The following is a 25,644-nucleotide window of genomic DNA, read 5'->3' on the forward strand; positions in this document are numbered from 1 at the left end:
TAGCGAAAAAGTATCGCACAATTGAGTGAGAATGTTAAAGAGTATAAGATCATGTTCGGGTATTGAGGAGTATAATTTCAGATTTTTTCAGCCTATCTTAAATTTTAACGGACTCTTATTTAACAACTTAACAAAGGTTGCAAGCTAGCATTTCTAATTTCTGTTAATAAAAAAGAGCTAGCATTCCTAACAAGTATTTGTTTGGTTAACAACTAACACTAATCTCATAAAATTGCATTTTCTAGGAAGCAAATTTTGTGGGATATATCTACAAGAATCGACTACCCACGAAAAGTGCAATAGGAGGGAAGAATAAGTGCCAAGCACGGTATCATGTTCACGTAACATGAGATATTTATACTTCCACAAATTTTCACTTTCCTCATCATCTATGGCAGCCAAACAATTTTTTAAATATTACTTCCTACGTTCTAGATATATTAACTTAATGATATTTCAAACAAACCACCACCAAGCACTGGGAGGCTGGGAGAAGACACAGCACATAAAGAAACATACCCACAACACAATCACAAATGTCTCTAAACTGTTCTATATTTTACGATAGCATAGTTAAAGTACACCCGAAAAATGTCAGCAAAAAAAAGGAAGGTAAACAGGAAAACATAAAATCCCAAGTTTTAGCCTATCATCTCGTGCTAGCTTGCTAACATGCAGCAGAAGATTGTGGTGAGCCTATAACTGTTGCATGTTAATAGTTTGCTTGCTAGGTGCCTTACCAACTAAATCATCCAGGTTTTTGGTACTGAGAACTAATCTTAGGCTACAGTTCTTCTATATCCTCCATAGAATCAAACAACTTATTCATTCGTTCAATCTCTTCGGCATCAGCATGTTTGACGGTAAACCACTTTAGAGGAGGATCAGCGAACTGAGGTTTCACCACATCATCACTATCGAGCGGAATGGGAACTGGAGCACTTTCGGGTTCTGCTTCAGTAGTCTCAGTTTGCTTACCGAATAGTTCATTTTTCATCTCTATACACACTTTCAGATCTTCCTCGTTTCGAGCTTTGTTTATCTTGTCAATAAGGGCAGCCATTTCCTCATGCCTCCTAAACTTCTTCTTTTCTGGACCTGTAACAAATTCATCTTGCTCAATGCTTTCGGCACCACCATCAGGTGCCTCCGATTTCTGCAGTTTCTTTAAAGCCTCATCAACAGCGCATTGTATTCTGTTTCTGAAGTTTTCAGCTCTTGTTGGCTCTGACCTAAGTATCATCTTTATCTCTGCTATTTCCTTTTGCCTTTCATCTTCTGCAGAAGTAGTGTTCATCTCTGATGTTGGCGATCCACCATCCTTCATAGGCCCATCACTCGTGGATTTCACATTGAACACTTCCTCCAGTAAGCCAACATTCCGCATGTATCGATCAAATGCTTCATTTTCTAATTCAATATTCTGGTCTTTGTATTCCTGCACCTTCTGATACCTCCATTCATTTATTTCTCCAGCTTCCTAAAAATAAATATTTGTTTACAGGGGCACCACAAATATGACAGAAAATGTAAGGCATCAAGATAAAGTGCTTCGCACCTGTCTAGTCAATGGCTTTCTTGAACGAATAGGGTTCTGCAAATTGTTAAATTGAGAAAAATTGCTTGAAAGTTGACGAACTGAAGTTGCTCTATGAGAATTCCTGCAGAAACGAGAATTACAGCATTACAAGGGAAAGTTTGGTCTAAAACTCAAAATACATATTTACCTTGCTTTTTCTATTATCATACTGTGATTACAAGCATGCATAATTTGTGCATCAGATTTAGAGCCACATAAATAATTGTTTGCTCCTCAGAAACATAACCAGTAACTTGGTAAGACAACAATCACAACTATACTCCAAAGTCTTGAACTTTAATGCTAACAACTTACCCCAAGGGGGACACGTCATTAGGCTGCTGTTCAGATGAAGGAGAGCCAGTAGCTGGTGCCTTGTCCGGAAAGCTTGTACTGCCCTTCAAAACTGCCACCACCATTTTATAAATGTTACACAAGAAATGAGACAAAATAAAACATATGTAATAAGCCTTCAGTTTCGTGATATTTAAACTTTTCTTCGTCAACCTTGTGATGCTTAAAATTTTGGTTTTCGGATTGTTGACGAAGATGGAGGTCAAAATAGTGATGAAATTCAAGGTTATAATCAGATTTTAAAAGAACGGAAACACAAATACATACACACTTTAACATACAAGGAAATGGCTTACGTTGAGAGTAAATATAGGGATAATTTGGGAATGTGATATTGAGTGAAATTGGTAGTAAACTTGCTCATAGAGTTCATTTGTAAGATAGCACACACATATGAACCACGTATCAAATTTGGTGCACCATGTCATTGGGTACAACTATTTTTTTGTAATTGATGAACCGAAGAGGGTTAAACCTTCTCTGATGACACTGTTGAAGAGTCTTTGCTATTTCAAGGTACAGCGTCAAGAAGAGGGTATTGACATAAATTTAGAAGATGAGTGACGGCTTTACAATAAAGGGAAATGATCAATTGTATGATTTTCCAAATAAAAGACAATGGAAAAATGAAATAAAAACAAGTTAATTGATGTCAAACAGGGTGTAAACAAATATGAGTGGTGATGATATAGGTATAATTTGATGGTTTAAAAAGTAAAAATGGAGTTCAATCAGGTCAAGTTGGTCATAAACATTATGGAACACTTTGAATTTTGATATGGGTTGTCCATCTACCAAACCACGTATCAAATTTGTGCCCCGTGTCAGCTTGTTCAAATGGTTTTTTGGTCTAATTTTAACCTTCATACTGTCAAAAACCTAGTTGGAAGTTTTAAATAGTTTGTTGATTTGAATGTCAACTTTCCGAGTTAGATGACTCACTTGCAAGGTGGGTGTGGGTTTAGGATGAAGATGAAATAACCATTTAAACCTATTAACGGGCGATCTGTTATGAATAATCATAATTACCAAGACTTTAAATCTTGCAACCATTAATAATCAATACTCAATAGCCATTAGTACAATCACATTTCCCTACACACATACATTTATAACACATACATGTCCTATCGTAATGCAAAATTGCTAATGAGATTCACATACCATGTATATGGCACGGATTTTGAGCTTTTGCGCAACAGTTCTTACATGATTGATACGGGCACCTGCAAACAGCTCAACAAACTTATTTTACAATAATCAAAAGATGAGTTACATAAAAATACAGCCAACAACTTTTCTCAAGCACCAACAAAAATGCACATATATCAACATGACAAAACCCTGCCCTTGTACCATACAAATTACTGCTCATGACATTCACAAATGAGACACTGTTACAATAATTGATTCTAAATCAAGCCAATTATAGATGTAACCAGATATATATGACCATGCTTTCTCAGCATTGATGTTAAGATTGAGCACGCGAAGTTCAATTTAATGGTCTACAATGATCGTACCATTTGCTTATGCATTTTATAATGATTTTGTGTCAAATAAAAAAAACATAAACTATTTAAAGATAGAGAACAAAAACCAACATACAAGCCAAACACTTGGTCAAAAGTGAGTTTTCTTTCAAAAAGAATAGACTTAAGGTATATATTGTGCAAACTATTTTTACCTGTCTTTATTTTTCTGTTGCAACCAACTTTATAGACAAGAACAGCCTAATCAGATTTCTATTCCAATATATTCCTTTTCTACACTTCTTGATCTTAATAAGTTACCTTCCAGGCCTCTTGAAGCCTAATTAATCTGGAGAATCTTCCCAACTTAAGCCTGGGCATTATTCATATCCAAGTTACGCCAATCCTGGCAAGAATCATTCTTCCTATGCTTCCTTTTCCTTAAAAAGGAAGTGGGATGGCATTAATTACCACCATCAGACATTAAATGTAATGTTCTCTTCTGAAAAGGCATATAATTTTCTATGTCTATTAAGACTTGGCTTCAGCCCAAGCTAGCATATTAGGCTAAACAATAGCATCCATACATGAATTAAGACAACTTGGTCAAATGTAATGCTAAGATCTTTATTAATTAAACGATTACTTACAGCACAAATGGTTCTTCACACTCCTGAGTAGGCATAACTACAAGACAGACTTTACAAGTTCTTATGTTGGAAGATTCAGCAGAATCACATGAGCTTGTGTCTGAATTTGGAGATTCAGAAGTATCATGGTGGATTTCCATAAGCAATCGAAGCCGATCAAGCTAGTAGATCTGTGCCAAGAGTGGCCCAACAAGGTAGAAAGGCCAGGTTGATGCGGGTCTACTTGAAAAGTGTAATCTCTAAGCTTGATTTAACTTAAAACAGGGTTGGGTTACGAAATTCCTAGGTTGAATTCTCGGGATTACCGTCCCAAAAGGTGTCACGTGCTTGGCCAACCACTCACATCGATAATTAAGAACAATCTCGTGACTTAATAAATTAGTGTTAACATCTTACTTCTAAAACGGATAAATTCAAATGTAAAATAATCATTGCAAAATAAAACGCATGAATAGGTGGGATCAATTTCATTCCAACGTGTCATCGTTACAACCCCTCTCGCCAATCCCACTAGCAAAACTAATTCAAATCCAAATTTTCCGTTGGCACGAGAGTTCAAATTACTCCATTACTCATATAAGTTTCCTTCCAAGTAATTACCCGTCTCTCACACAATAAACCCCCTTCATTTCATTCCCCAACTTCACTCCACCTCCAAATGCATCCAATCTATAAATGTATCTATTCAATTCCCCCAATTCCTCTAATCTCACACCAAAACAATAATCCAAAATCATCTCACAAAACAAAAAATCCTACCCTTTAAAAACTCGAAAACACACAATTTCTCGCAACTAACACACACACACACACCACCACCAGTCCCCAATCAAAATACAAACCTAGACTTTCACACACACACACACACAATTTAACAACACATAAAAAAACTCGAAAAACGCACAATTACTCGCAAGCATTTCACACCACCACAAAACACAAACCTACACTTCTACACATACAAAAACACACACAAAATTTCACATAACCAAAAACAAAAATTAAATTAACACAAAAACACACACTAAAAAAACAATTCAACACAAAACAATTAAATTAAAATAATCAAACACAAAATGCAATTAAATAATCTCAAAATTTAAATTACTTGCTGACCTGGACCGCGCGACATTTCCGCACTTAATACACTTAGGTTTGTTAAGTCCACGTTGATTCCGAGACGAGTTGATCGACGGCGAGTTGATCGGAGCTGATGCGCGGTTCGAATTAGCGTTATCGGTGCTGCTTGTGGTGGTCGTAACAGGTGGCGAAGATGACGTCATTGTTGAAATTGTAAGTAAAAATTTGAGGTTGTATGTATATGTGTGTATATTAATTTTAGTGCTTTACATTGTCGCCGGAAAATGATAGAAGGTGCCTCGTTTTTGGCTCCGGTGGGCCTTTTATATGTATCGATGGGCTTTTTTCAATTGTTATTTTACTTTTTGATGGGCCCAATGGGCTTTTTCTGTTTGAATTGCGATCCGATAATATTTTAACAAAACCATATTTTCCTAAATATTTTTGAAATATGGTGGTCACATATAAGTGAAGAAAATTAATGTTTCATAGATTTTTTTATGAAATTTTTTATATGAGATATGATTGTATAAGGAATTGTTACTCGAGTTTACATATCCATTCTTTCTCAAAAATCGAAAAAGACCACATAAGAGGAAGTCGTTGATGTTTATTGGATTTTACCAGAAAAACCGTTGTCCGAATTGAAAAGAAGTCGTTGATATTTATTGAATTTTACCAGAAAAGCCATTGTTCGAATTGAAACTAAGTGGTTGATTATTTCGAGACCAAAATATTGTGCGAAAATGTCTCTCAGAATAAATATACTTATGCGAGTTTGCTAATTACATTTCGTTGACACTCAGATGATGAAATGCTTATTTGTGTAATGTTAGCATTAGTTATAATCATCAAAAATAAACCAACTACATAAAGTGTGATTTGCAAAATACATTCGTTCGTCGAGAACATGTACTTGAGTTCGATTTGTGGCAATCGTTAACCACATGCAAGTTATATAACAGACGGTTTTCTGACTGTTGGATGAATTATTTAATGGTTGTAATTAAAAAAAATAGCTATAGGGATTGCGGACATTGTCTGCGGTCCGGAGAAATTACCTTTTTACCCTTTTGTCACGGACCGTGGTCATTGTTTGCAGTTGGGATTTATGTTAATGCGGGGGTTCATTTTCATTTAGTAAATAAAATTTTTTTTCAGGTTCCAACTGCGGATAATCTCTCCCAACGGTTGTCAATATTTGTGGTATCTATATGTATTTTTTTTTAATCACACCCGTTAGTTGATCTAACAAACAAAAAATCGTTTGTTATATAAAGGTTACCTGTTAAATCGTTGCTGAGACCCTCCCCTAAAAAGTTATAATAGCGAAAATAAACCAATTAGTTGTGCGGGATCTATAAAGTGTATTGTTTATCTAGAACAAATATCATTATTGGTGCAATTTTAGTTCTAGTTATGATTGATGTAAATAAAAAAATCACTTTATGTGTTATGTATTACTCCCTCTGTTTTTTTTTATTTGTCGTTTTGATTTTTACACGTATTTCAATGTGGTCTGATCGGCTAGTTAGAAATATGATTTTAAAAATTTTCTTTTTGTGAATAAAATATAAGTTGTCTACTTTTATTTACAAAAAGAAAATTTTATAAATAATAATTTTAACTAGCCGGTCAAAAGATATTGAAATGTGTGCAAAAGTCAAAGGAACAAATAAAAAAAAACGGAGGGAGTATTTGTCAAGTATGCAGTTTATCAGAAACAAATGCAATTATTTGCGTGTTGTTTATATTAATTTGTTACTACTTCCGTTCCAAAATACAAGTACTTTTGATTTTTACACATATTTTGAGTTGTATAAAAGCAGTGTTCCAGAAATCGCTAGGCGTGCCAGGGCGGTGAGGGTACCTTCGAGAGATTAATCGGCAAGTCGGAGATTAATCGGAACATTAATCGGAAGAATATAAATATTATTTTAAACTTTTTTAATTATATAATGATCAACATGTCAAATATTTGTTTGAAAAAAGAATTTAGAATGGTATTAAACAGTATCTACACATTTGACATGCATTATGTACTAATTATTGAGTTTACAATATTAACTATATTTTAATTCACACTTTTAAATTAATTATAATATGTTATTTTTATATTTTAAGTGAGAAAATAAATATATTAGATTACTTGTTACGTCTTAGCAATACTTTATATTATAAATTGACATGATATTGTGTGAAATTATAAAATTAATGATTTAAAATTATAAAAACGTAAAAAAAATATTTTTTAATTATTTTCCGCCTAGGACCGATTTTTGACTGCCTAGCCCGCCTAATCCCGATTTTGACCCAATTTTTTGAAAAAACGCCTAAATCACTGCCTAGGTCCAAGTCGGGGCGTTTTACCACCGCTTAACACATAGGCGCCCGCCTAGACCCATTTTTAGAACACTCTTATACAAGTCATAATTTCGTCTAAAATTTCTTTTGTTGAATTAAACTGTAATATTTATATTTTTATTCAAAATTTAAAATGATTTGTGAAACCTTAAAATACGTGCAATAAATCAAAATGACTTGTATTTTAGAACGGAGGAGCAGGTAGGGAAGCCGCTAACATGTGCCGTGATCAATGCGTAATTGCGCATTACAGATTTAAAAATACACTCAAGGCATAATAAGAATCGGATAAAATGATAGTTCAGGTATGTTATACCACATTTTATAATGGTAGTTAATTCACTTTACTGATATTTCTAATGGAAAATACCTGCAAATTCTATTTACACATCAATTTTCTTTCTCTACCCATACCATCATATTTACAATCACTCAATGGTCTAACTAAAGTCTAATGAAACCAAAACTGCACAGCACAGCTATGGCACAGCTCTATACAGATTTCCACAAATATACAAGGCAAAGAGCTATACATGCCTCCTCAAGGCCCTGCTCGCACAATATTTCCTATGAATGCCTGAACTACTTAATTCTACAAAGTCGACTCGTAGGCCCAGAAAGTATCAGGATCCGGACAGTAGAGGGAAAAATCTTGTACTTCTAGGTTCGCTATGTGCCAGTCAGTGAGACGAGCTTGTATCAACTTAAATAGCATCAAAGTTGAGGGTATCAGCCACCACTTCTCATCTTCCTCGCTGTATGTATAAGATTAAGTAAGCATTCGGATACATCATACATTTTTAACATCTAGAGATAAATCCAACAATTTCAAGCTACTATAAAATGTACATCGGTAGTTTAATTAAGTAAGTATATGTAGCGTAAAAGTTGGCACAACCTAAGAACTGTCAGGTTGAAAGAACAAAAATCAATAAGCTCACCTCCAAGAATTCCACATTTCTGCCTCTTCGGGTGGATGCAATGTAGAAATTCCATATTGAATTAGGCCGCAGATGAAAGCCACAGCCTGCAATAAACAATGAAAATTTGGTGACATGTTTTTACAATCAAGCCGGGGATGTGTGCTCGCAGCAGTTCTTTTCTTGTTGCAGCAGAAAATGATTTTGTAAACCTCTAGTTGAATTATCAAATACTTCATGCCAAGAAAATTAAATATCAGAATTTCATTTATTACGTAGTTTGAATCTACAATTGGCTCGTTTAAGCCAACAATCAGCTAAAAAAGTGACCAGTAGCTGTAGCAGATGACAGACAAGAAAATCATATGAAAGTTAACCAACTTCTTCAGTACTTTGTAAAACTTACAATGTTTGATAGAGAAGTAGCATTCCACAAAGCATAGACACGAGCAAGCGATGCTCTCCTGGGACCTCTACTTAGTAAAGCACTTAAGCCAGCAGGAAATGGGAAAAGCAATGATAAAGGAAGAATAAGCAGAATAGCAAGAAATGTGGCAAGAGATATCCAAAACGACTGAAGCAATAAGAGGAGGGTAACAAAAATGTCTCCCAGAAGAATGATAGAGATCATCAGCTGTAGGGTGTCCTGAAACATCGTTTATAAGTTAATAAATGAAAATAAATATTAGTCACTTGCATGTGGTACAGATCTCAAGTACCTGCCGGCCCACGGGTCTGGTGTTGTGAAAGAGCAAAGAAAGGGGGAAAAGTAAATCTCTTCTGACGTCCAATGATTTTAGAGTAGCATCATTTATGAGTCCTCCATTAGTTCCACCAGTAATCTTTTTCGGACATAGTGCATGACTCACATACAACTGACTTGCCTGTGGCTGTAGAAGGCTTTTCTGTACGAAAGTTGCAACTTTCCGGGATGACGGGCTAAAGAAGAAAACAGATTGCTTTAGTCAGATTTACACAAGTCACGCACTCAAAATTTGAAGGTAGAACCCTAGTTACATGACTGGATTATTTAGTATGGTCAGAAACTTGTACTCTGTGAATGCAAAATTGGGGTTAGGGAAAAAAAGAAAGAAACTTGCCCACTTTTACATTACAACTAAATCCCAGCATTCACACATCCTTAAGTTTAAAATCTCATGTAACTCAGGGTGAAAAAAAACAGAAGATACATATAAAGGGTGAAGATCAATTTAGAAGTTTAGTTTGAACCAGAACTTATGCACAACAGTCAACAGGACACAATGTTGTTTTTGGGAATTATAAAATATAGTGTACCAATGTTTTATTTAAAACTACATTCTTTTGTTAAAACAATAAATTGTTTTTCTACATAAAACAATTTGTTGTTCACTCTTATAAAACGTTAAAAAAGTATTTAATAATCAAAACTACAATATAATGTATTTTTAGGAAATTTATTACGATCTGCAGAAGAAAAATTAAATTATCTATAAGGTTCTAACATTAAGGTTGTTTGTTAAATCTGGCTCTGCATACACATATGACCTGGCAATCATGTGTATCTCATCGATCTTGTTCAAGTTAAAGGCAAATAAATTAACTACGATTAGGAAAAGAAATCTAATTCTTTAGAAATTATTTTCAAAAAAAGTTCAGAAATAATTTCAAAAGGAACTATACTATAACCATCCATCCCTTCCTCTCCACTTGCTGAGAGTCTCAAACACCTTTGAGTACCATGTCATACACCCATACCGCGTATTGTCAGATATTTGATTTATAGGTCATATAACTTCAGGCCTGAATCTTAGGTTGGAAATTGTTGCAGCAAAATTAGTCCAGGGTTTAGATATTTTTAGTGTGCAGAAAATTATTGCAGGCATCATGTGTCTATGACCTTTTGCATTTTGTTTCCAAGACATACCTTGGGCAGTCCTCGCTGCATTCTAAGAAATCAGATTGGTGGAGACTATGGGGAGAATAGTCGCCAACAACTACCAAGATTCCCAGCTGGTAGTAACCACTAGCAGTAGCCTGGAACCATCCAAGCTCAATCTTAACCCCATGAAACTCAAGCTGGGGGTTTCCATGACTTTGTATCCAATTAATCACATGAATAAGAGCAGAGTGGATCCACCCATGTCTCACGGTTCTCAACTGCGCATTTAAACCAGCCACAAAACGATTCCACACAGTTGGTGGGACATGCTGGGAAGATAACAATATAGCTCATTGCATCAGAAAAACATTTTTAGATAAATGATATATTAAGGTTGTCAAGACATTGAGATACCTGTGCAAGAAGATTTGTCAAGAGAGCGTCGCTGTGCAAATTGTAGGGTGACATGTAGCTTCCATCTCCTCCAAAAATTATGCACATTGGGAATCTTTTCTGTATGGTTGTTACCATGTCTCGGCGTTTCTCATCACCGCCAAGGAAGAAATCAATGTATCCAACCATGAAGTCTGGAGTTGCCCCAAGCTGCAATGTTTGCAATTTATATGTATAAATAATTAAATATAATAAATAGAACATAATTATCGAAACTAGGACAGTGTTCCCAAGAGTGGTCTAATATTAATATTCACGTCATAAATGAAAATGCTCTCCATCCAACTTGATAGGTATCACCCTTGATGGGGTGTCAACATATGTAAGAGTAGTAGAAGATTTGAAAAAATATGGCTGGCGTCAATTAATTCCACATACATGTCATAAAAGTATAAAGCCCATACAAGTTCCCTTGAGAAATGTATTGTAAGTCCACATACATGTCATATGAAATATCTATACTAAACTATAATAAGCAAACATGGGTATAACTGTTTGTAGTTTTGTTCAACTATAAAAAAAATAATGATTGTAAAATTTTTAGTACATAAATAAGAACTAAATCTAATACCAAAGAATATTCTATATTCAAATTAATCTACCCAAAGCTAAGGTTTGAATCATGTCAACAACATATTAAAATTAAGAATTTATATTATTAGTTCTAAACAATACATGCCTCTAATTAAACAACTATTATTTTTACTAATATTATATTATTAATATTATAAATATAACATAAAACAAAAATTAAAATATATTAAAAAAAAAAACCATGCATAGCACAAGTTATAAGCTAGTAAATATTGGCAAGTAAACCTGTTGGATTTGCAAATACCCTTTATCCCTCTTCTTTCGCAATCTTCTCCTTGACTAATTAAGCAGATGCATTTTAGACACTAGGAAATACTACTAGCAAAAATTTTACAACTATTTTTTTTAAAGCCAGGCAGCAAGTTCTTTCTCAAATCTGTTTAGTCTGCATTCATCCCATCTTTTTACAAAATGAATCTAACAGCAGGAAGTTTCATCTATCATCATTTCTAATCACTACTTAATATATTATATTAAAAATTGATTTTCCAAAAATCCAGATGCTTCCTTAAAATGCAAGGCGCTGAACTCCATTTTCTTGCTAACAACTAGAATATGGACTAATGCATTACCAGACAGAACAGGGTGCTACATTTGATTCGAAAAGACCACAACAACATTGTTTAATGTGCACGATAAGAATTGTACACAAAAACCTTTAATCTGGATGATGAATTACCAGCCACTGCCAGTGTAGAGTGCAACAGCTGATTAAGAAAAACATAAAAGGATTTTTAACATAGATATATGTAAAGAAGTCAAACCTTCATTCCTTTGTATAGTGCCCGTGATCGGCAAGACCGTAAACAGGAATGATCATACTCAGACTTGACATATTCCTCGAGGAAATTCACTTTATTACGTCTACGCCACTGTTTCCAGGACCAAGCACAAGGATATGCAAGCACTGTTAGTATGCTGTGAACTGATCCTTCCCACCAATTATATGCAGCTAATGAGTTAATATCATCGATGAATCTGTTAAAAGCATCTTCATACCTGCAGCTCAATATACATTGCAAATTACTTTAGATATATATTATTCTAATCCAACAACTAGAAGCCAATAGTTATACTGTACTTGATTTATCTTTTTTAACTGATTCAAACAGGTGACTTTCAACAGGAAAGGATATCTGAGAAAGGTTGGCCAATGAAAATCAGTTTGCTCACAGAAAGTACTTTATAACCTTTTTTCCTTTAAAAGAAAAGTAGCACTCTAATTTGGAGCCAATCCTCAGCATATAGTGATCGAGAGGAATTGTGTCCAGATTGGAACAGGAATAAAGGATAGTTAGAATGGCTGGCCGATAAAAAATCAGTTTTCCCATGAAAAGTAGAATAAAGGATAGTTAAAATGGCCGGCCGATAAAAAATCAGTTTTCCCACAAAAAGTATTTTGTTTATTGTTTTCCCTTTTTATAGGAAATGGCACTATATTTGGAGCCAATCCTACATAGCATATAGTGATAGAGAGGAATTCTGTCCACCGGAGAACTGAAAATGAAATAGTGCAAAATATATACAGGCGCAAGCTAAGCCAAGAAAGAAGCTCATTCAACTAAGAGAGTGTTGGAGTTTGCAACTATGAAACACCGAAACTTTGTGGGCTTGGGCTTCTTTGTTAGTTTTTCTAATTTGCACAGTTGTCCTGGAACTATTACTAATCAAATTAAATTTCCAGTTTTAACTCTAGAAAAATCAAATAGATATTGAAAATTTGTGCAAGAAGGAAAAAGAGTCAGATCTTACACAATATCAATAATAGAACTGGGAGGTGAATAAGGAAGATGCCATGGTTCTCTAAATGTATTTGGGCCCATAAAATACATCCTGTGAACATGGGTCTGGGTTTCATCAGCTCGGGTTCCCCGGACCTGATCCAGTATAAAAAAATCAGAAACAGGGGTCAATTCTGAATTAGTCACGGTTTGACACAACTACAAAGAGACAAGGAGCTAACAAATTTTAACAGCCCTTGGATACCTCTGACAGGGAAAGAAGATGAGGGAAATGGTTATAACTGAGCCGTTCAACAGAATTTGCATTGTCATATGAAGAGCTGGATCCAACCAATTTCACTCTCACGGTACTCAGAGAAAGAGCTAGGAACACCACAATACTTGACAAAAGAATTGCAAAGGACCACGGTCCCCCAAATGTATAAATGAGCTCCTCAAAAGGTTTATAGCAATTTGGCATCCTGTACTTGTCAGATATACATCTATAGGGACAAAATGATTGACTGGCGCCCCCTGAAAGAAATTGTGCTTCACTAGTAAGATCATTTTATAATGGAAAATATTCATCCCAAGGATGAATATAGTGAAAAGACAACCTATGTTAACACAAATATGTAGACTAAGAGAACAAACATACCTCGTACATATACAAATGACGCACGACTTGGAAGGCGCTCAACAGAACATGGGGTGCAAAGACTTGCATCTGAACCTTCAACATCTTTGTAAGTGCCAACAGGACACTCCTGCACGTGCATTAAGAAAGGAATTAAAAAAATCCTGCAATTGACAATCTCATCAAATAGTTTGTGCCATTGGTTTCTTGGCAGTAGGTAGGAAAAAGAAATGCAAGCTTATACATTAACATGGACCAAATTTAATTTTGATGACCATCAAAATTTTAAAAGGCACTTGCAGGGTAAGTTTTATTTATGGCACCATTACATGATCAAGCAGAGATAAATGATGATCTCCAGTATCTACATGATGACGTCTATATGAAAGGTAACATGAATACAATGGATCTATGAGCAAAATCTAGCTGCTTCTCTTGCCTTAAATTTACTTGATAATATCTTTAGTATTTTACTTTTCACATAAAACATGGGAAGGGATGCAAATTCTCTACATATATACCTCCTGGTTATTTAGTTCAATTGTCTGGTTAGATTGTGCATCAGTTAGCTGTTTTGAGGTGGGTTTTTTGCCCCAAAAATTTTCATTTTGGTGTACTTTGTCACTAAGTGTCAAAAGTGAGGTTCAATTAACTTTCTTATTTAGACCAAAATCCAAATGCCACCTCCACAGTCGCGAGTTCAGAAAGAATGAGATGGTCCACTAAGTTTTAACAATGGTCCACTAAGTTTTAACAGTGTATTCCTAGTTGTGATGTTTCCTCGCACATTTTGTCTTGGGCACCTGGGCTACTGAACTATTAGTGGCATGTGAGTAAAATTTCACTATTTCCAGAAATTGAAGCTACACAAAATTAATTATTGTTATAGCATAACCCAACTTAAAAATAAGCTAAACTGCGAAATAAACTGATGGTACTGCTAGAGCATCCTGCAAATAAATATTATAGATATCCACAAGGACTGCCAAGTAATTAATGGGATCAAGGGAAAGAGCGCAATCTTACGACAATGTAAAATTGTAACATAGACCTACCATACAATATGTGCCATACAGGCCTTTAGGGCATTTCTTCCCTGTAACAGTGCCTGCCTCTCCTGGAAGACCGCCATTATCCCCTGTTCCACCCCTGTACATAAATCAATTATACATATAGAAGCTAATTGATGTTATTATGATCTTAAGGTTTTCGCTGTAATTTAGCAAATAAAAAGAGTTGTCAACTGCAGCTAGTTGAAGCACTTCAACATGAAACCATGAAAATATTAGCAGTGATATCAGAATGTAAACTTTTGCATTTGCTGAAAGTAAATTATGCTATTTACCAACTTCCCTATTGTATTAAGCAGATATGTAAAGCATTCACACTAACAATACAGTCGGGAACTTCAGTTTATTTTTCCGCTATGTTTGCAAAGGGGTTCCTAATGAGAAAAGAATAAGCTAATCAAGAATCAAAAAAGATTTTACGCAGATGACGGAGTTACAAATTTATAAAAAAACTGAACAAAATCAGTCTATTTGAAACTTCTGACGTAAATAATGAACTAGAAATAAAAGAAAAGGTATTAATGGCGGAAATAGTTGAGGTATCACAATTTTTAGCATACCTACTGGAGATGGTGCCATTTATTGTTGCAATAGGAACATATTCGTCACCAACATCTATATTCGACCAGTGAAAATGAACTCTTCCACCTCCTCCTCCACCACCACCAAAAGGAACACCATGCCCCCCAGCAACAGAGATATAAGAGTCCTGTACAAGGGCAAGTGCTTGCAAGAAGAGAAGAATTGTTCCACCAGAACCTCCACCAAGTCCGCCAACTGTGCTACCATTGATATTCTCTATTGCTTTATCATAGCTTTGACCATCAGCCCTCATAGATCCAGATATATAAAGCTTCGAAAGTGGCCACTGACCAGAACCAATTACTGAAATATATAAAAGAGGCATAGCAACGAAAAAGTAAGAGCATGTTCTCATGTTAGAATCTAAACTTGTTACACAGATGTTATAGCATCCTCAAATTTCTACTAGGTTAACATATTACACTACACCTAGTATAAATGTATCAAAACAATGTCGCCCATAAGCCATAATTGTGTACTTTTGTTTATGCACGTGCTAATGCAATCTTACCTATAATTATTGGCACAAAGATGTCTGATTATACACCCTTCTGTCATTTCAATAACTAAATACAATAAGGCATTTTTACATTTTATTACTATGGAAATATGTATTTAGTACATGCAAAAATGGCTTGTTGAAGCATCCCATTCCAGCTATTAATAAATCCTAATTATAGAGTTCAAGAACAATCAAATCTTGCCGTTACTCTCTCCGATTGTAAATGAAAGATCACCGTTACTGGAATAAACAAAAGCCATGCTGTAACCATCCTTAGGTAAGCTTGGTGTAGATCACTTAAAGAATGACGTACAGGAAGCAATAATGAAGTCAAGCACCTATTAACTAGCATACATATATATAATACATGTTGCTAGTACATTAGATGCATGGACTACGTTAGAAAATTTTCATATCGTTAGAAAAGACTTCCAACTAACCGGGTTTACTTTTAACACGAATAAGAATATAAGGGGGAGAGAGAGATGAACAACATAACCACTTTGAGTCTAATGCATCAAGAAAAAACATAAATTTAACAAAACAAGTATGTCTCTCTTGCTCCTAGTATTTCTGCAGAAAAGCTTACCAATCATTCCCCCTCCTGCAACATGACCATAAGCTGCATGAGGACCTTCACTCCCACTTCCCAGCTCACACGGCAGATTTGGGCTACCATATGTATCACCTCCTCCACTCATCTTTCCATTGTAAAATCCAGAACCCCCCCTTCCCCCATGACCAGCACCACCACTAGCTCCGTTTAAGTAGTTTCCCTTTCCAAGACCGTTTCTGCAACCTGGAAGGTCATATATATGAAGCAAGAACCATTGTAACACTAGTGATAAATTATAAATACCAGAAGCAGGAACCCAACACATGTAGACTAGTGACTTTATCATGTAGTTGGTTACTCCAAGCGTTCAGTCTATCACAAAATATAAGCAAAACAAGGTGCTTAAAGTGAACAAGTGACTAGTACAAGAGCCTTTGAGGCATGAATTTAGAACCCCGCCACCAGCCTAAATAAAAGATGGGAAGAAAGTTTCTTATTTGTATGGAAATTTTTTACGCATAAATCTAACTTTATATTAACATCATATATATATGTAACTTCATTAAAATAACAAATTACCTAATTCTGATGCACTTATTGTGCCATCAGTGTCCACCATGACAGTTGTCGCTCGGTGAATGTGGATTATACTACCCTTTATGATGCCATATACGATTATGTCTTCAACACGGCAAATCTGCCATATGTTACCAGAAGTTAACAAAGATAATATGATGTTAATCTCTGAAGTGGTTCACGTTGATAGGAGTAAAAGCGTTAAAACAACATAAACACAAATCCCTACAACAAAGCATTATTATGCACTTACTTGCAGTGAAAATGAGAGTGTATAGTTAAGATGACAATCATCTGGCGGGGTTATCAAATCTTTCGGACATGTCTGACTCCCACAATGTGGTTTAATTACTCTACACCAGAAAGAATAAAGCTTAGTTCAAATATGTTCTGCTATTGAGTAGTGTGTGTGTGCACGCGCGCGTATTAAAATTTTACGATCCTTCAATACATTATGTAGTCAAAACAACAGAGAAAGATATGAACCGAAAATTTATACTCACACACTCTTGCTGCTATCATCATCCAAAGGTGCTTGAAGTAAAGAACCAGGCCCAATCTGTGAAGTTTAGAGCTTGTTACTTAATAATACGTTATACCTCAATAAGATAAGTATATATATCTCTCAAATAGAGAGAAGAATGAATGCGAATATATGTTCTACTGTTCATTTCATGCGCTAAATGAAGGAAGTATATCTTGAATATTACAACAAATAACTGCACCGTAAGCCAAATCCATCATCAGAGAAATGAGTAATCTTTAAAACCTACAGCAATTTTCAGTAAAAAATAAAAGAAAATCTGTAACTTCATACACAAACTTGTTTTAATTAGGATCCCCAGTGAGCATATTAAACATGGTCCGGAATTAGAATAACGATGTTCTGCATCATATAATTGTGAAACCCCCCCAATCTTAAAGATAGCAAACTAGCATCAGAACATGAATTTCTTGGTTCACAAAGGATGTAAAATTTAAAACTACTATGGGACAAAGAATTTACTACAGAGTGACAACTCATTTGGGAACACATATGGTAAGATAAAATAGAGGCAACATCAACTAACACCTAACATGGCAAGGCGGTTTGTATAGTGCGATACTACTATCTTATAAATCATTAGTGAAATAGATACATATATATATATATAGAAGAATGAATCCTAAAACACCCAAAGCACGAGATGTGAAAGGAAGTAAGACACTTCTTTCATAGTGTCATTTTGCAAATTTATGAAGTAGCAGCAATACTGTGATGTAAAGAACTCAGTGAGTACATGCAATGCAGATAGGTGGATTGCAGAATCTAAAACAACCAAGAAATTTTTAGGTACATATAAAACATGTGCAGGAATAAAACTTAAAAAATTCAAAGGCAGTGTGCAACTAACATTTGATCCACAGTATGATGTAAAATTGGTAGCTAAATGATATAAAATGCCTCAATACTGAGTAAAAGATGTTGGTCTCCCACATAGAATTAAGGTACTGAAGAGCATGGGAACTTCCACAATTATAAAGAAATTTTGATGATAACTTACAGTGACATTATAAAATAGTGACAAAGAAAGCCGTTGTGCTTTGATAACATCACCCTGACCTGTAAGCGATAGTAGTCCTTGACCATATACAGCCAAGTTCGAATTTGAACTAATAACAGAGTTTCCCTGTAAAACGTAAAGAACTATAACATATCATATGATTATTAGTAAAATACATGCATCCATTTAGAAATCTATCGCATCATATGAGACATTTATATAGCCATACCCTTAAGACTGCAAGGTTTCTAACTTCTAGGACAGAGGAGGCATCAATGGTATCTCCACCATCATTAATTGTGATATTGGAGTTCCACATGAGTAACATTTTGACGGACACTCGAAATTCACCATAGACCTGAGTTCATAGGCAGGAGACGCTCTAAGTCATATAAACCAAACCAGATGATGTGTGTGTGTGTGTGTTGTAAGGCATACACACCGAGTCATACCTTTATAATGGAATCACTCATTGAGAGTTCTTCAGCGACAAGCTCAAATTCAGAAACTTGGTAATCAGATAATCCAAAGATGAGGATACCTCCACAAAGCAGGCTGATTTGGCCTCTCACCTAACCAAACAATTAGTGATGAACTATTGTTTCTGAGCAATCACTTGCAAAAGGGAAGTAAAAAATAACTAAAGCTGCATTTTTTTAATTTTATGCAAAAGAACTGAATATAACCACAAGATTAGGGAAAGATATTTGACTTGACAACCTGAACTCTGGTCCAAAGCAATGGTACCAATGCTTTTGCATTGTTTTCCACGAAAACATTTGACCATAATGGACTAGTAGAAAAATCAAGCAAAGGAGTGTCCGTTTCTGTTGTGACATTGTCGTTGCCAACTCTCAAACTCAGGACGGAGGCATCAAAGTAAGTTCCTGCTGCACCACCATTAGAAGGACAGCCTAGACTCAATCCACCTAGATCAACATATAGAAGGTCATGTATCACATGAATAATCATATATACAAATTTACATGTTTTTGCATGTTCTATAAATCTTTGTCTGTATATATAAATACGGAGATAGAGGAAGGAGAGGAGAGGAGGAAGTTAGATCACATGGCATACGCATGCAGTGGATAAATTTTTTAACATAATAATCTTCACCATTCATCAAAAGATGGACGATAGAGAACAAACCAACATGACCAAAGTTCTCCTCATCAGTTGAAATATCAGAAAATAATTATTGTAGAGTTTTGAAAAGGTTTAAAACCACCCCTTTTCGCCAACTGGAAAGTAATTTAGTTATGTACTTTCTAAAGATTTGAACGAAGTAAAGGATGCCACTAATGAAGGTGTTGAAAAGAGAGAAGCGGAAAGGGAAAGTGAAAGAAGAAAGATGTAAGATTGACTATCTGATAAAAGATGCAAGATTCTAAGGTTTAGTAGGTAAAAAACACATGGAAGACACACATGCAGAGAGAGAGAGAGATACCGATTCAACATAGAGTGCAGAGATCAAAGGGATGGAGAAGTATATTTTCAACTTCGTCTTTCTATTAGAGATTAAAATTAAACCTCTCATATACATCTGTGATCCTTCTTTCGGTGAAATGTGAGATAACTCGAATATAGACCCCCTGTTATACAGAGTCTTATAATAGGCTCAATCTAGCATACAAGGATTTCAAACTTTCTAGCATAAGAGAAAAAAATGGCAATATGTGTAGTTGATTGTAGGAACTCCATACTCTAAACTAGTTCTGTAACCTAGTGGCATTCAACGAGTTTCAATATCAAAACACTAACATGCGCACACACATTCAGACAAACATGTTAATCATGCATGTCAACATATACCCACCCACAGGGTAGGGATACTACAGAGTTGAACCCATGACCTTGTTAGGGGGGAGGGGGAATAGACTTTGCCACTTGGCTACCCTTGAATCCTCCATTTTTTACCCTTTCCCCTTTAAAATATGAGGGGGTGGGGGAGTGAGGGATTGAACCCATGACCTTTATCTTAGGGTATTGTTGCCTTCATTCCTAGACTGAACCTCCAGCCTCCACTTTTAAATCTCCGCACAGACAGTTAAATATTGAGATGCATGGACATGTAATTTGTGGCTCTCCTAATTTATTTTATTTTTAAAAGTAAAATGGTCGGTAGGTGCAATGGAAAATATCATGTAAATCAGAATGCTATAATGAGCAAATAATTAAACACTTACTATATAGGATATGCGGGCTTAAAATATGAAACAAATTGTGAGGCATAAGAAGACCTAGGTTCTGATAAAGAATATGCTAAACAGCTGAATTTATACCTTCCTGATACAAACTATTCCATTACATTTTGATATGCGCAATTCAAATCATTCATTTAGATCTTTATGGTCTGAGAATATCCATTAATTTATACCTTGGATAGAATTCAAAAAAAGAGTAGATAAAGCTTCTATATGAATAAACACGTTACATTAACTACCAGACAGGTTTAACACATTGCATTAACCAAAACAATTAAATACTGGTAAATTGGTATAAACACGAACCATGCACAGTGACTTTTACATTTTCTTGATTGCTGTAACCATACACCGATATTCTCCCACCTCCGCCTCCTGCCCGTCCCCTCCCACCAGCAGCACTTATGGTACCATATCCCTGCCTATCCAGCAAAAGCCACATGCATGTATTAGGTACATATTATTTTATATGTAAACAGAAATAAAATTATTCTTGAAAATTTTGATTAGGAATTTAACTGATACAAAACTGAAAAGTAATTCATAATAATAATAGGAAACAAGACACATACATGTGATTAGGTTACCTCATTTAGAGGAAACACGCATTATCTCTTTTAACAAAAGCAGATTGGTGCTGCATCTAGTTCTGTATATTATGCTTCTGAAGAAAAGTAAATTTATAGTAGCAGTTCTAATATAAACTGCTAATTCAGTGTTTGCTAGTTTAATTTAAGAATTTTCTAGTCTATAATGTACAATCCTTGTCTCTTCATATAAAAAACATTTGTACCAGCACAAAAACTGACCTGAAAGACACACACAGAACACACTATAGGCATGCAAGTTGACAAGGAATAATGATTTCTACTCACAGTTTTTTAGCATGCACTATAATGCTACCGCCAGATCCTCCTCCACCTTCAGATCCTCCATCACCTCCTTCAGCTATCACAGATCCATTTAAGTACAAAATTTCTTTTACGACAAGCTTAACACGTCCGCCGCCACTTCCTCCAAACTGATGTTCGGCAGATGTACCACCACCCTTACTACCATAACTCCATGGCTCGGACAAAGTAGACCAAGCGTAAACATCACCACCCCAATATTTTGTTTGGTTGCTCTTCAGACAGGAAGCACCTCGCCCCCCATGCCCTCCACCAGCTCCGTCATAACTGCTTGGTGTGCCACTGGTTTGCGATGGTGGTGATCCACCCAAAGATGTTGTGTTTATAAGAGAATTGGGACCAAAACTCAGACTCGCAGCTGAGAATGTCACAGAACCAGCAACGATAGCTGCATATTCACCTACTTTGACATTTCCAGATATATTGAACGTTATTATACATCCTTCTCGGGGACAAAAAATTAAAACTTGAGGAAGTATCTCAAGGTTCCCGTGACCGAACACATAAAGATCAGTATCTATATAAAGATTTGCATTCAGCAAGCAGGTAGTGTCAAAGGATCCAACACCCTCCAGGTCTTCACAAGATACTGAGCCATTTAATGGAGATAAGTACTTCCATGATCGACTGTTCGAACTATTGAATAGTGAATCCGTGGGAATACCTCCATACTGCACTGAACTAAGAGAAACAGCCAATGCAAAAAGATATCCCGCTGAAACACACCAACAAATGCAAAAAGGATGCATACCCGCTTACAGAAACTGAATGTGACGCACAGCACCAAAGGCGATCTCTATAATTCAGCTGGGGCTTGGTATTATTGCCCAGCACATTACTGTAGTTGGCCAATACAATAGGAGGATTGACCAAACTAGTACTAGCACTTAAACTTGGAGCTACACTGAACCATATTTAGTATATCTTCAGCTGTTAATTATTGGTTAAGAATAGAGTCTTTCCCCTAATGGTTAGCATCCAACATATACTGCATGCATAAAGATATATTCTGCAATAAAATTTAAAAAAAAATTAAATAGAAATACTTCCAGAAAAGAGTAATCACCTATGTAATCCATAAAACGAAACATATTATAGTTAACAATAGATGGTTTTTCCAAATTTGCAACTAACAGTCTCCTCCTATATCCTACAAAACCGAAGTGCGAGAATCAAATGAAGACCGATCGCATGAGTAAGAAAGAACAAAAAAAATTACCGCGAGGTTGAAACAATTTGAAATACAGTCACTAATTTAAAATGTGAAGCTTTGTTTGACTAACTTGGACATGTGATATAAATCTAAGCTTGAGTCAGGTGATTAGTTAAGACTCTGCAAGTGCTGTACAAAAATAAGGCAAAAAATTGAAGAACAATTAATATAATATAGAATTTTTTAAATACAGATAAAACTGACAATTTTATAAAATATAATATATTTCTATATATAACTACTCGTAACTATACTAACTGCGACTAAATATATCCGTAAGTCATGAATTGATAATATCCGGCCCGTGTGGCTCCAATACTATGCTTTAACATGATACTTCATAGTAAAAAATTTAGTCTGTGAAGAAGGTATTTGAAGAAAGTTCAAAAAGAATTTACTAATAGATACTCCTTAAGGGACCCTATTTGGCATTAAAACGGACTTTCATTTTGGGAATTACAACCAGGTTAATTCAAGTACCAGATGAGAAAATATATATAACAAAGATATTCTAAGATCCACAATTTTACCAAGTCTACATATTTTACAAGCCAATTACATATCAGCCAGTGATCAATCATGAACTCTTTGCTCATTTTCTACTCGTGCTCGACTACACCAACAATTTCCTTAAATTCAAAACTTTGGAAAATTATAAATTTACTTTAACCATCTACACACATAGTGATTGAACTTGAAACATATCTTACACATTTAATTCGATCGAACTAATCATACTCTATACTTTAACATTTTTTTAGTTTAGTCCATTTGCGCCTTCAAGCTGAACTCAAACATATCAACATTTGTCTAGCCGAGCTTATCATTCAACAAACTCGAAGGCTAACTCTAGCCTAAACTTTCCACCTAAAATAGGAAACCACTGCTTCAATTTGGCATTTACAAATTACACGAAAACATAACCAATCAAAACATCAACAACCAGTTCAGTTCAGTTGTTAAAATCCTACTTCTCGAAAACACAAACCTTAACACGTATATACACATAATCACAAACACATTGAAACACACATACTCTCTCTCTCTCTCTCACACACACACACACACAATTGTAAGCAAATACAAGCTCAATTCCTTAACTACAACTTCAATTTCCAAATGATCATGCAAATTTTCATAAACACACACACAAACTCTCTCTCTCTCTCTCTCTCACACACACACACACACACACAACACACACACTCACACACACAACACACACTCACACACACACACACACTCTCTCTCTCTCTCACACACACACACACAACACACACTCACACACACACACACTCTCTCTCTCCCCCCCTCCCTCCCTCCCTCCCTCCCTCCCCCTCTCTCTCTCACACACACACACACTCACAAACACACACAAAACTGTAATCAAACACTATCTCAATTTTGCTACTACAACTTCAATTTCCACATGATCATCCAAATTCTCACAAAAAACACATACAAAACAACATAAAATAATAAACACAACACAACTACCTAACAAAAAAACACACTGACATAAACACATACATATAAAACTATACAAACAAATACAAAAAATGAGAGGAACTAACGAAAAACGAGGAGCGAGAATCAGGTGAATCTGAAGACAGGATCGGAGTTGTGAATATAAAAAAGTAAAGCACGAGTATATGTATGTAAGAATTGTATGTATATAATGTAGTAAATTATTAGTTTAGTTTAGTTTAGTTTAGTTTAGTTTGGTTGGGGTTTGAAGTGTGTAGTGAAGTGAAAATTTTCAGACAGCAGAGAGTCTAAACCTTACGTTTGCTTTGCTGTCTTCCACTGCCCTCCTCTATTTTTTTTCCTAATGTAAAATGTCGCTGTTGGGCCTTGGATTAATTTATTATTAAGTATTTGGATTTGGTTAGGTTTGACCCGTTTAGGGAATTTATAAATTTATAAATGCTGACCGACTACAATTCGGTGGATACTTTTTTCTATTGGCTCGAATATTGTCTCAAATATTTTGGTTAAAAATTGCATTTACGTCTCGGAGCCGCAAATGTCAATTTATATCTTTCTTAGTGTCTGTATGGCAAATTTTAAAATAAGTAATTTATAATTTAAAATGAATAAATGACTTATAAGTGATAAGTAAAAGAAAACTTATAAGTGATTGTAAGTGTTTGGATAATTTACTTATGAGTCGGGTTTTTTTTACTTAAATTAATTAAAATGAATAATTTCTTAAATACAACTACCTTAATTCGTGGATTTTAAATTAGAAAAAAATAAGAAACATATATTTTAAAATTAAAGTTAATAAAAAAGTAAAAAATCAAAATAAGTTGAAAAAAGTAACAGCTAACATTTAACTTGTCAGTTTATAAGTTATAAATTCTAATTATAAATTAGGTCGACAAACACTCTTTAATAAGTACTTACGAGTTTATAACTAATTAAGTTACTAAAAAAGAGGAGCCAAATAGGCCCTAAATTTCTTAAGACTAATATTATTTTTGGGAGTCCGGTTTTTTTCATTCTCATTTTTGTCATTATTTATATTATTATATTAAAAACGAAATATTAAAAATTTGGTTGTTGGTCCTTAATTATTGAGAAATAATTCTATAATTATGTAAATTAATTGAGTAACAAAATATGAAACAATTTGAATGTATTAAGAGATTGTTAAATAATTGGAAAAAGATCTAATGACTTGCATACGATACTTAAAATGAGAAATATAAACGATTAAAGTAATTAAGTATGAATAATAAGCAATTGATATCGATATCGATATCATTTAAGCATTATTCTTTTGAATTGAACAA

General features: G+C 34.9%; 2 protein-coding genes across 3 annotated transcripts; both read right to left on the minus strand.

Moving 5' to 3' along the window:
• Window positions 1-530: 530 nt before the first annotated feature.
• LOC141687010 (uncharacterized) lies at window positions 531-5,439 on the minus strand. 2 transcript variants are annotated; one of them, XM_074492144.1, is made up of 5 exons: window positions 5,172-5,439; window positions 3,098-3,159; window positions 1,895-1,985; window positions 1,559-1,661; window positions 531-1,480 (listed from the first exon to the last, which is right to left on the minus strand). In XM_074492144.1, the coding sequence occupies exons 1-5, from the start codon at window positions 5,336-5,338 to the stop codon at window positions 785-787; spliced, it is 1,119 nt and encodes a 372-aa protein (XP_074348245.1). In that variant the 5' UTR covers window positions 5,339-5,439; the 3' UTR covers window positions 531-784. The 2 variants fall into 2 exon arrangements, with proteins under 2 accessions (XP_074348245.1, XP_074348246.1); XM_074492145.1 differs by lacking the exon at window positions 5,172-5,439 and adding an exon at window positions 4,056-4,217.
• Window positions 5,440-7,827: 2,388 nt separating this feature from the next.
• On the minus strand, window positions 7,828-24,635 carry LOC141683048 (uncharacterized). The gene is made up of 23 exons (XM_074487734.1): window positions 24,421-24,635; window positions 21,598-22,642; window positions 21,029-21,144; window positions 19,236-19,444; window positions 18,968-19,087; window positions 18,745-18,873; window positions 18,516-18,641; window positions 17,475-17,530; window positions 17,225-17,324; window positions 16,975-17,092; window positions 16,429-16,638; window positions 15,316-15,640; window positions 14,741-14,834; window positions 13,707-13,815; window positions 13,314-13,582; window positions 13,080-13,204; window positions 12,092-12,326; window positions 10,695-10,883; window positions 10,326-10,609; window positions 9,139-9,358; window positions 8,826-9,065; window positions 8,441-8,526; window positions 7,828-8,254 (listed from the first exon to the last, which is right to left on the minus strand). Exons 2-23 carry the CDS (start codon window positions 22,380-22,382, stop codon window positions 8,092-8,094), a joined length of 4,308 nt encoding a protein of 1,435 aa, XP_074343835.1. The 5' UTR covers window positions 22,383-22,642; window positions 24,421-24,635; the 3' UTR covers window positions 7,828-8,091.
• Between the last annotated feature and the right edge of the window lie 1,009 nt (window positions 24,636-25,644).

The sequence above is a fragment of the Apium graveolens genome, chromosome 9 (assembly GCF_009905375.1).
Source record: "Apium graveolens cultivar Ventura chromosome 9, ASM990537v1, whole genome shotgun sequence".
NCBI lineage: Eukaryota > Viridiplantae > Streptophyta > Magnoliopsida > Apiales > Apiaceae > Apium > Apium graveolens.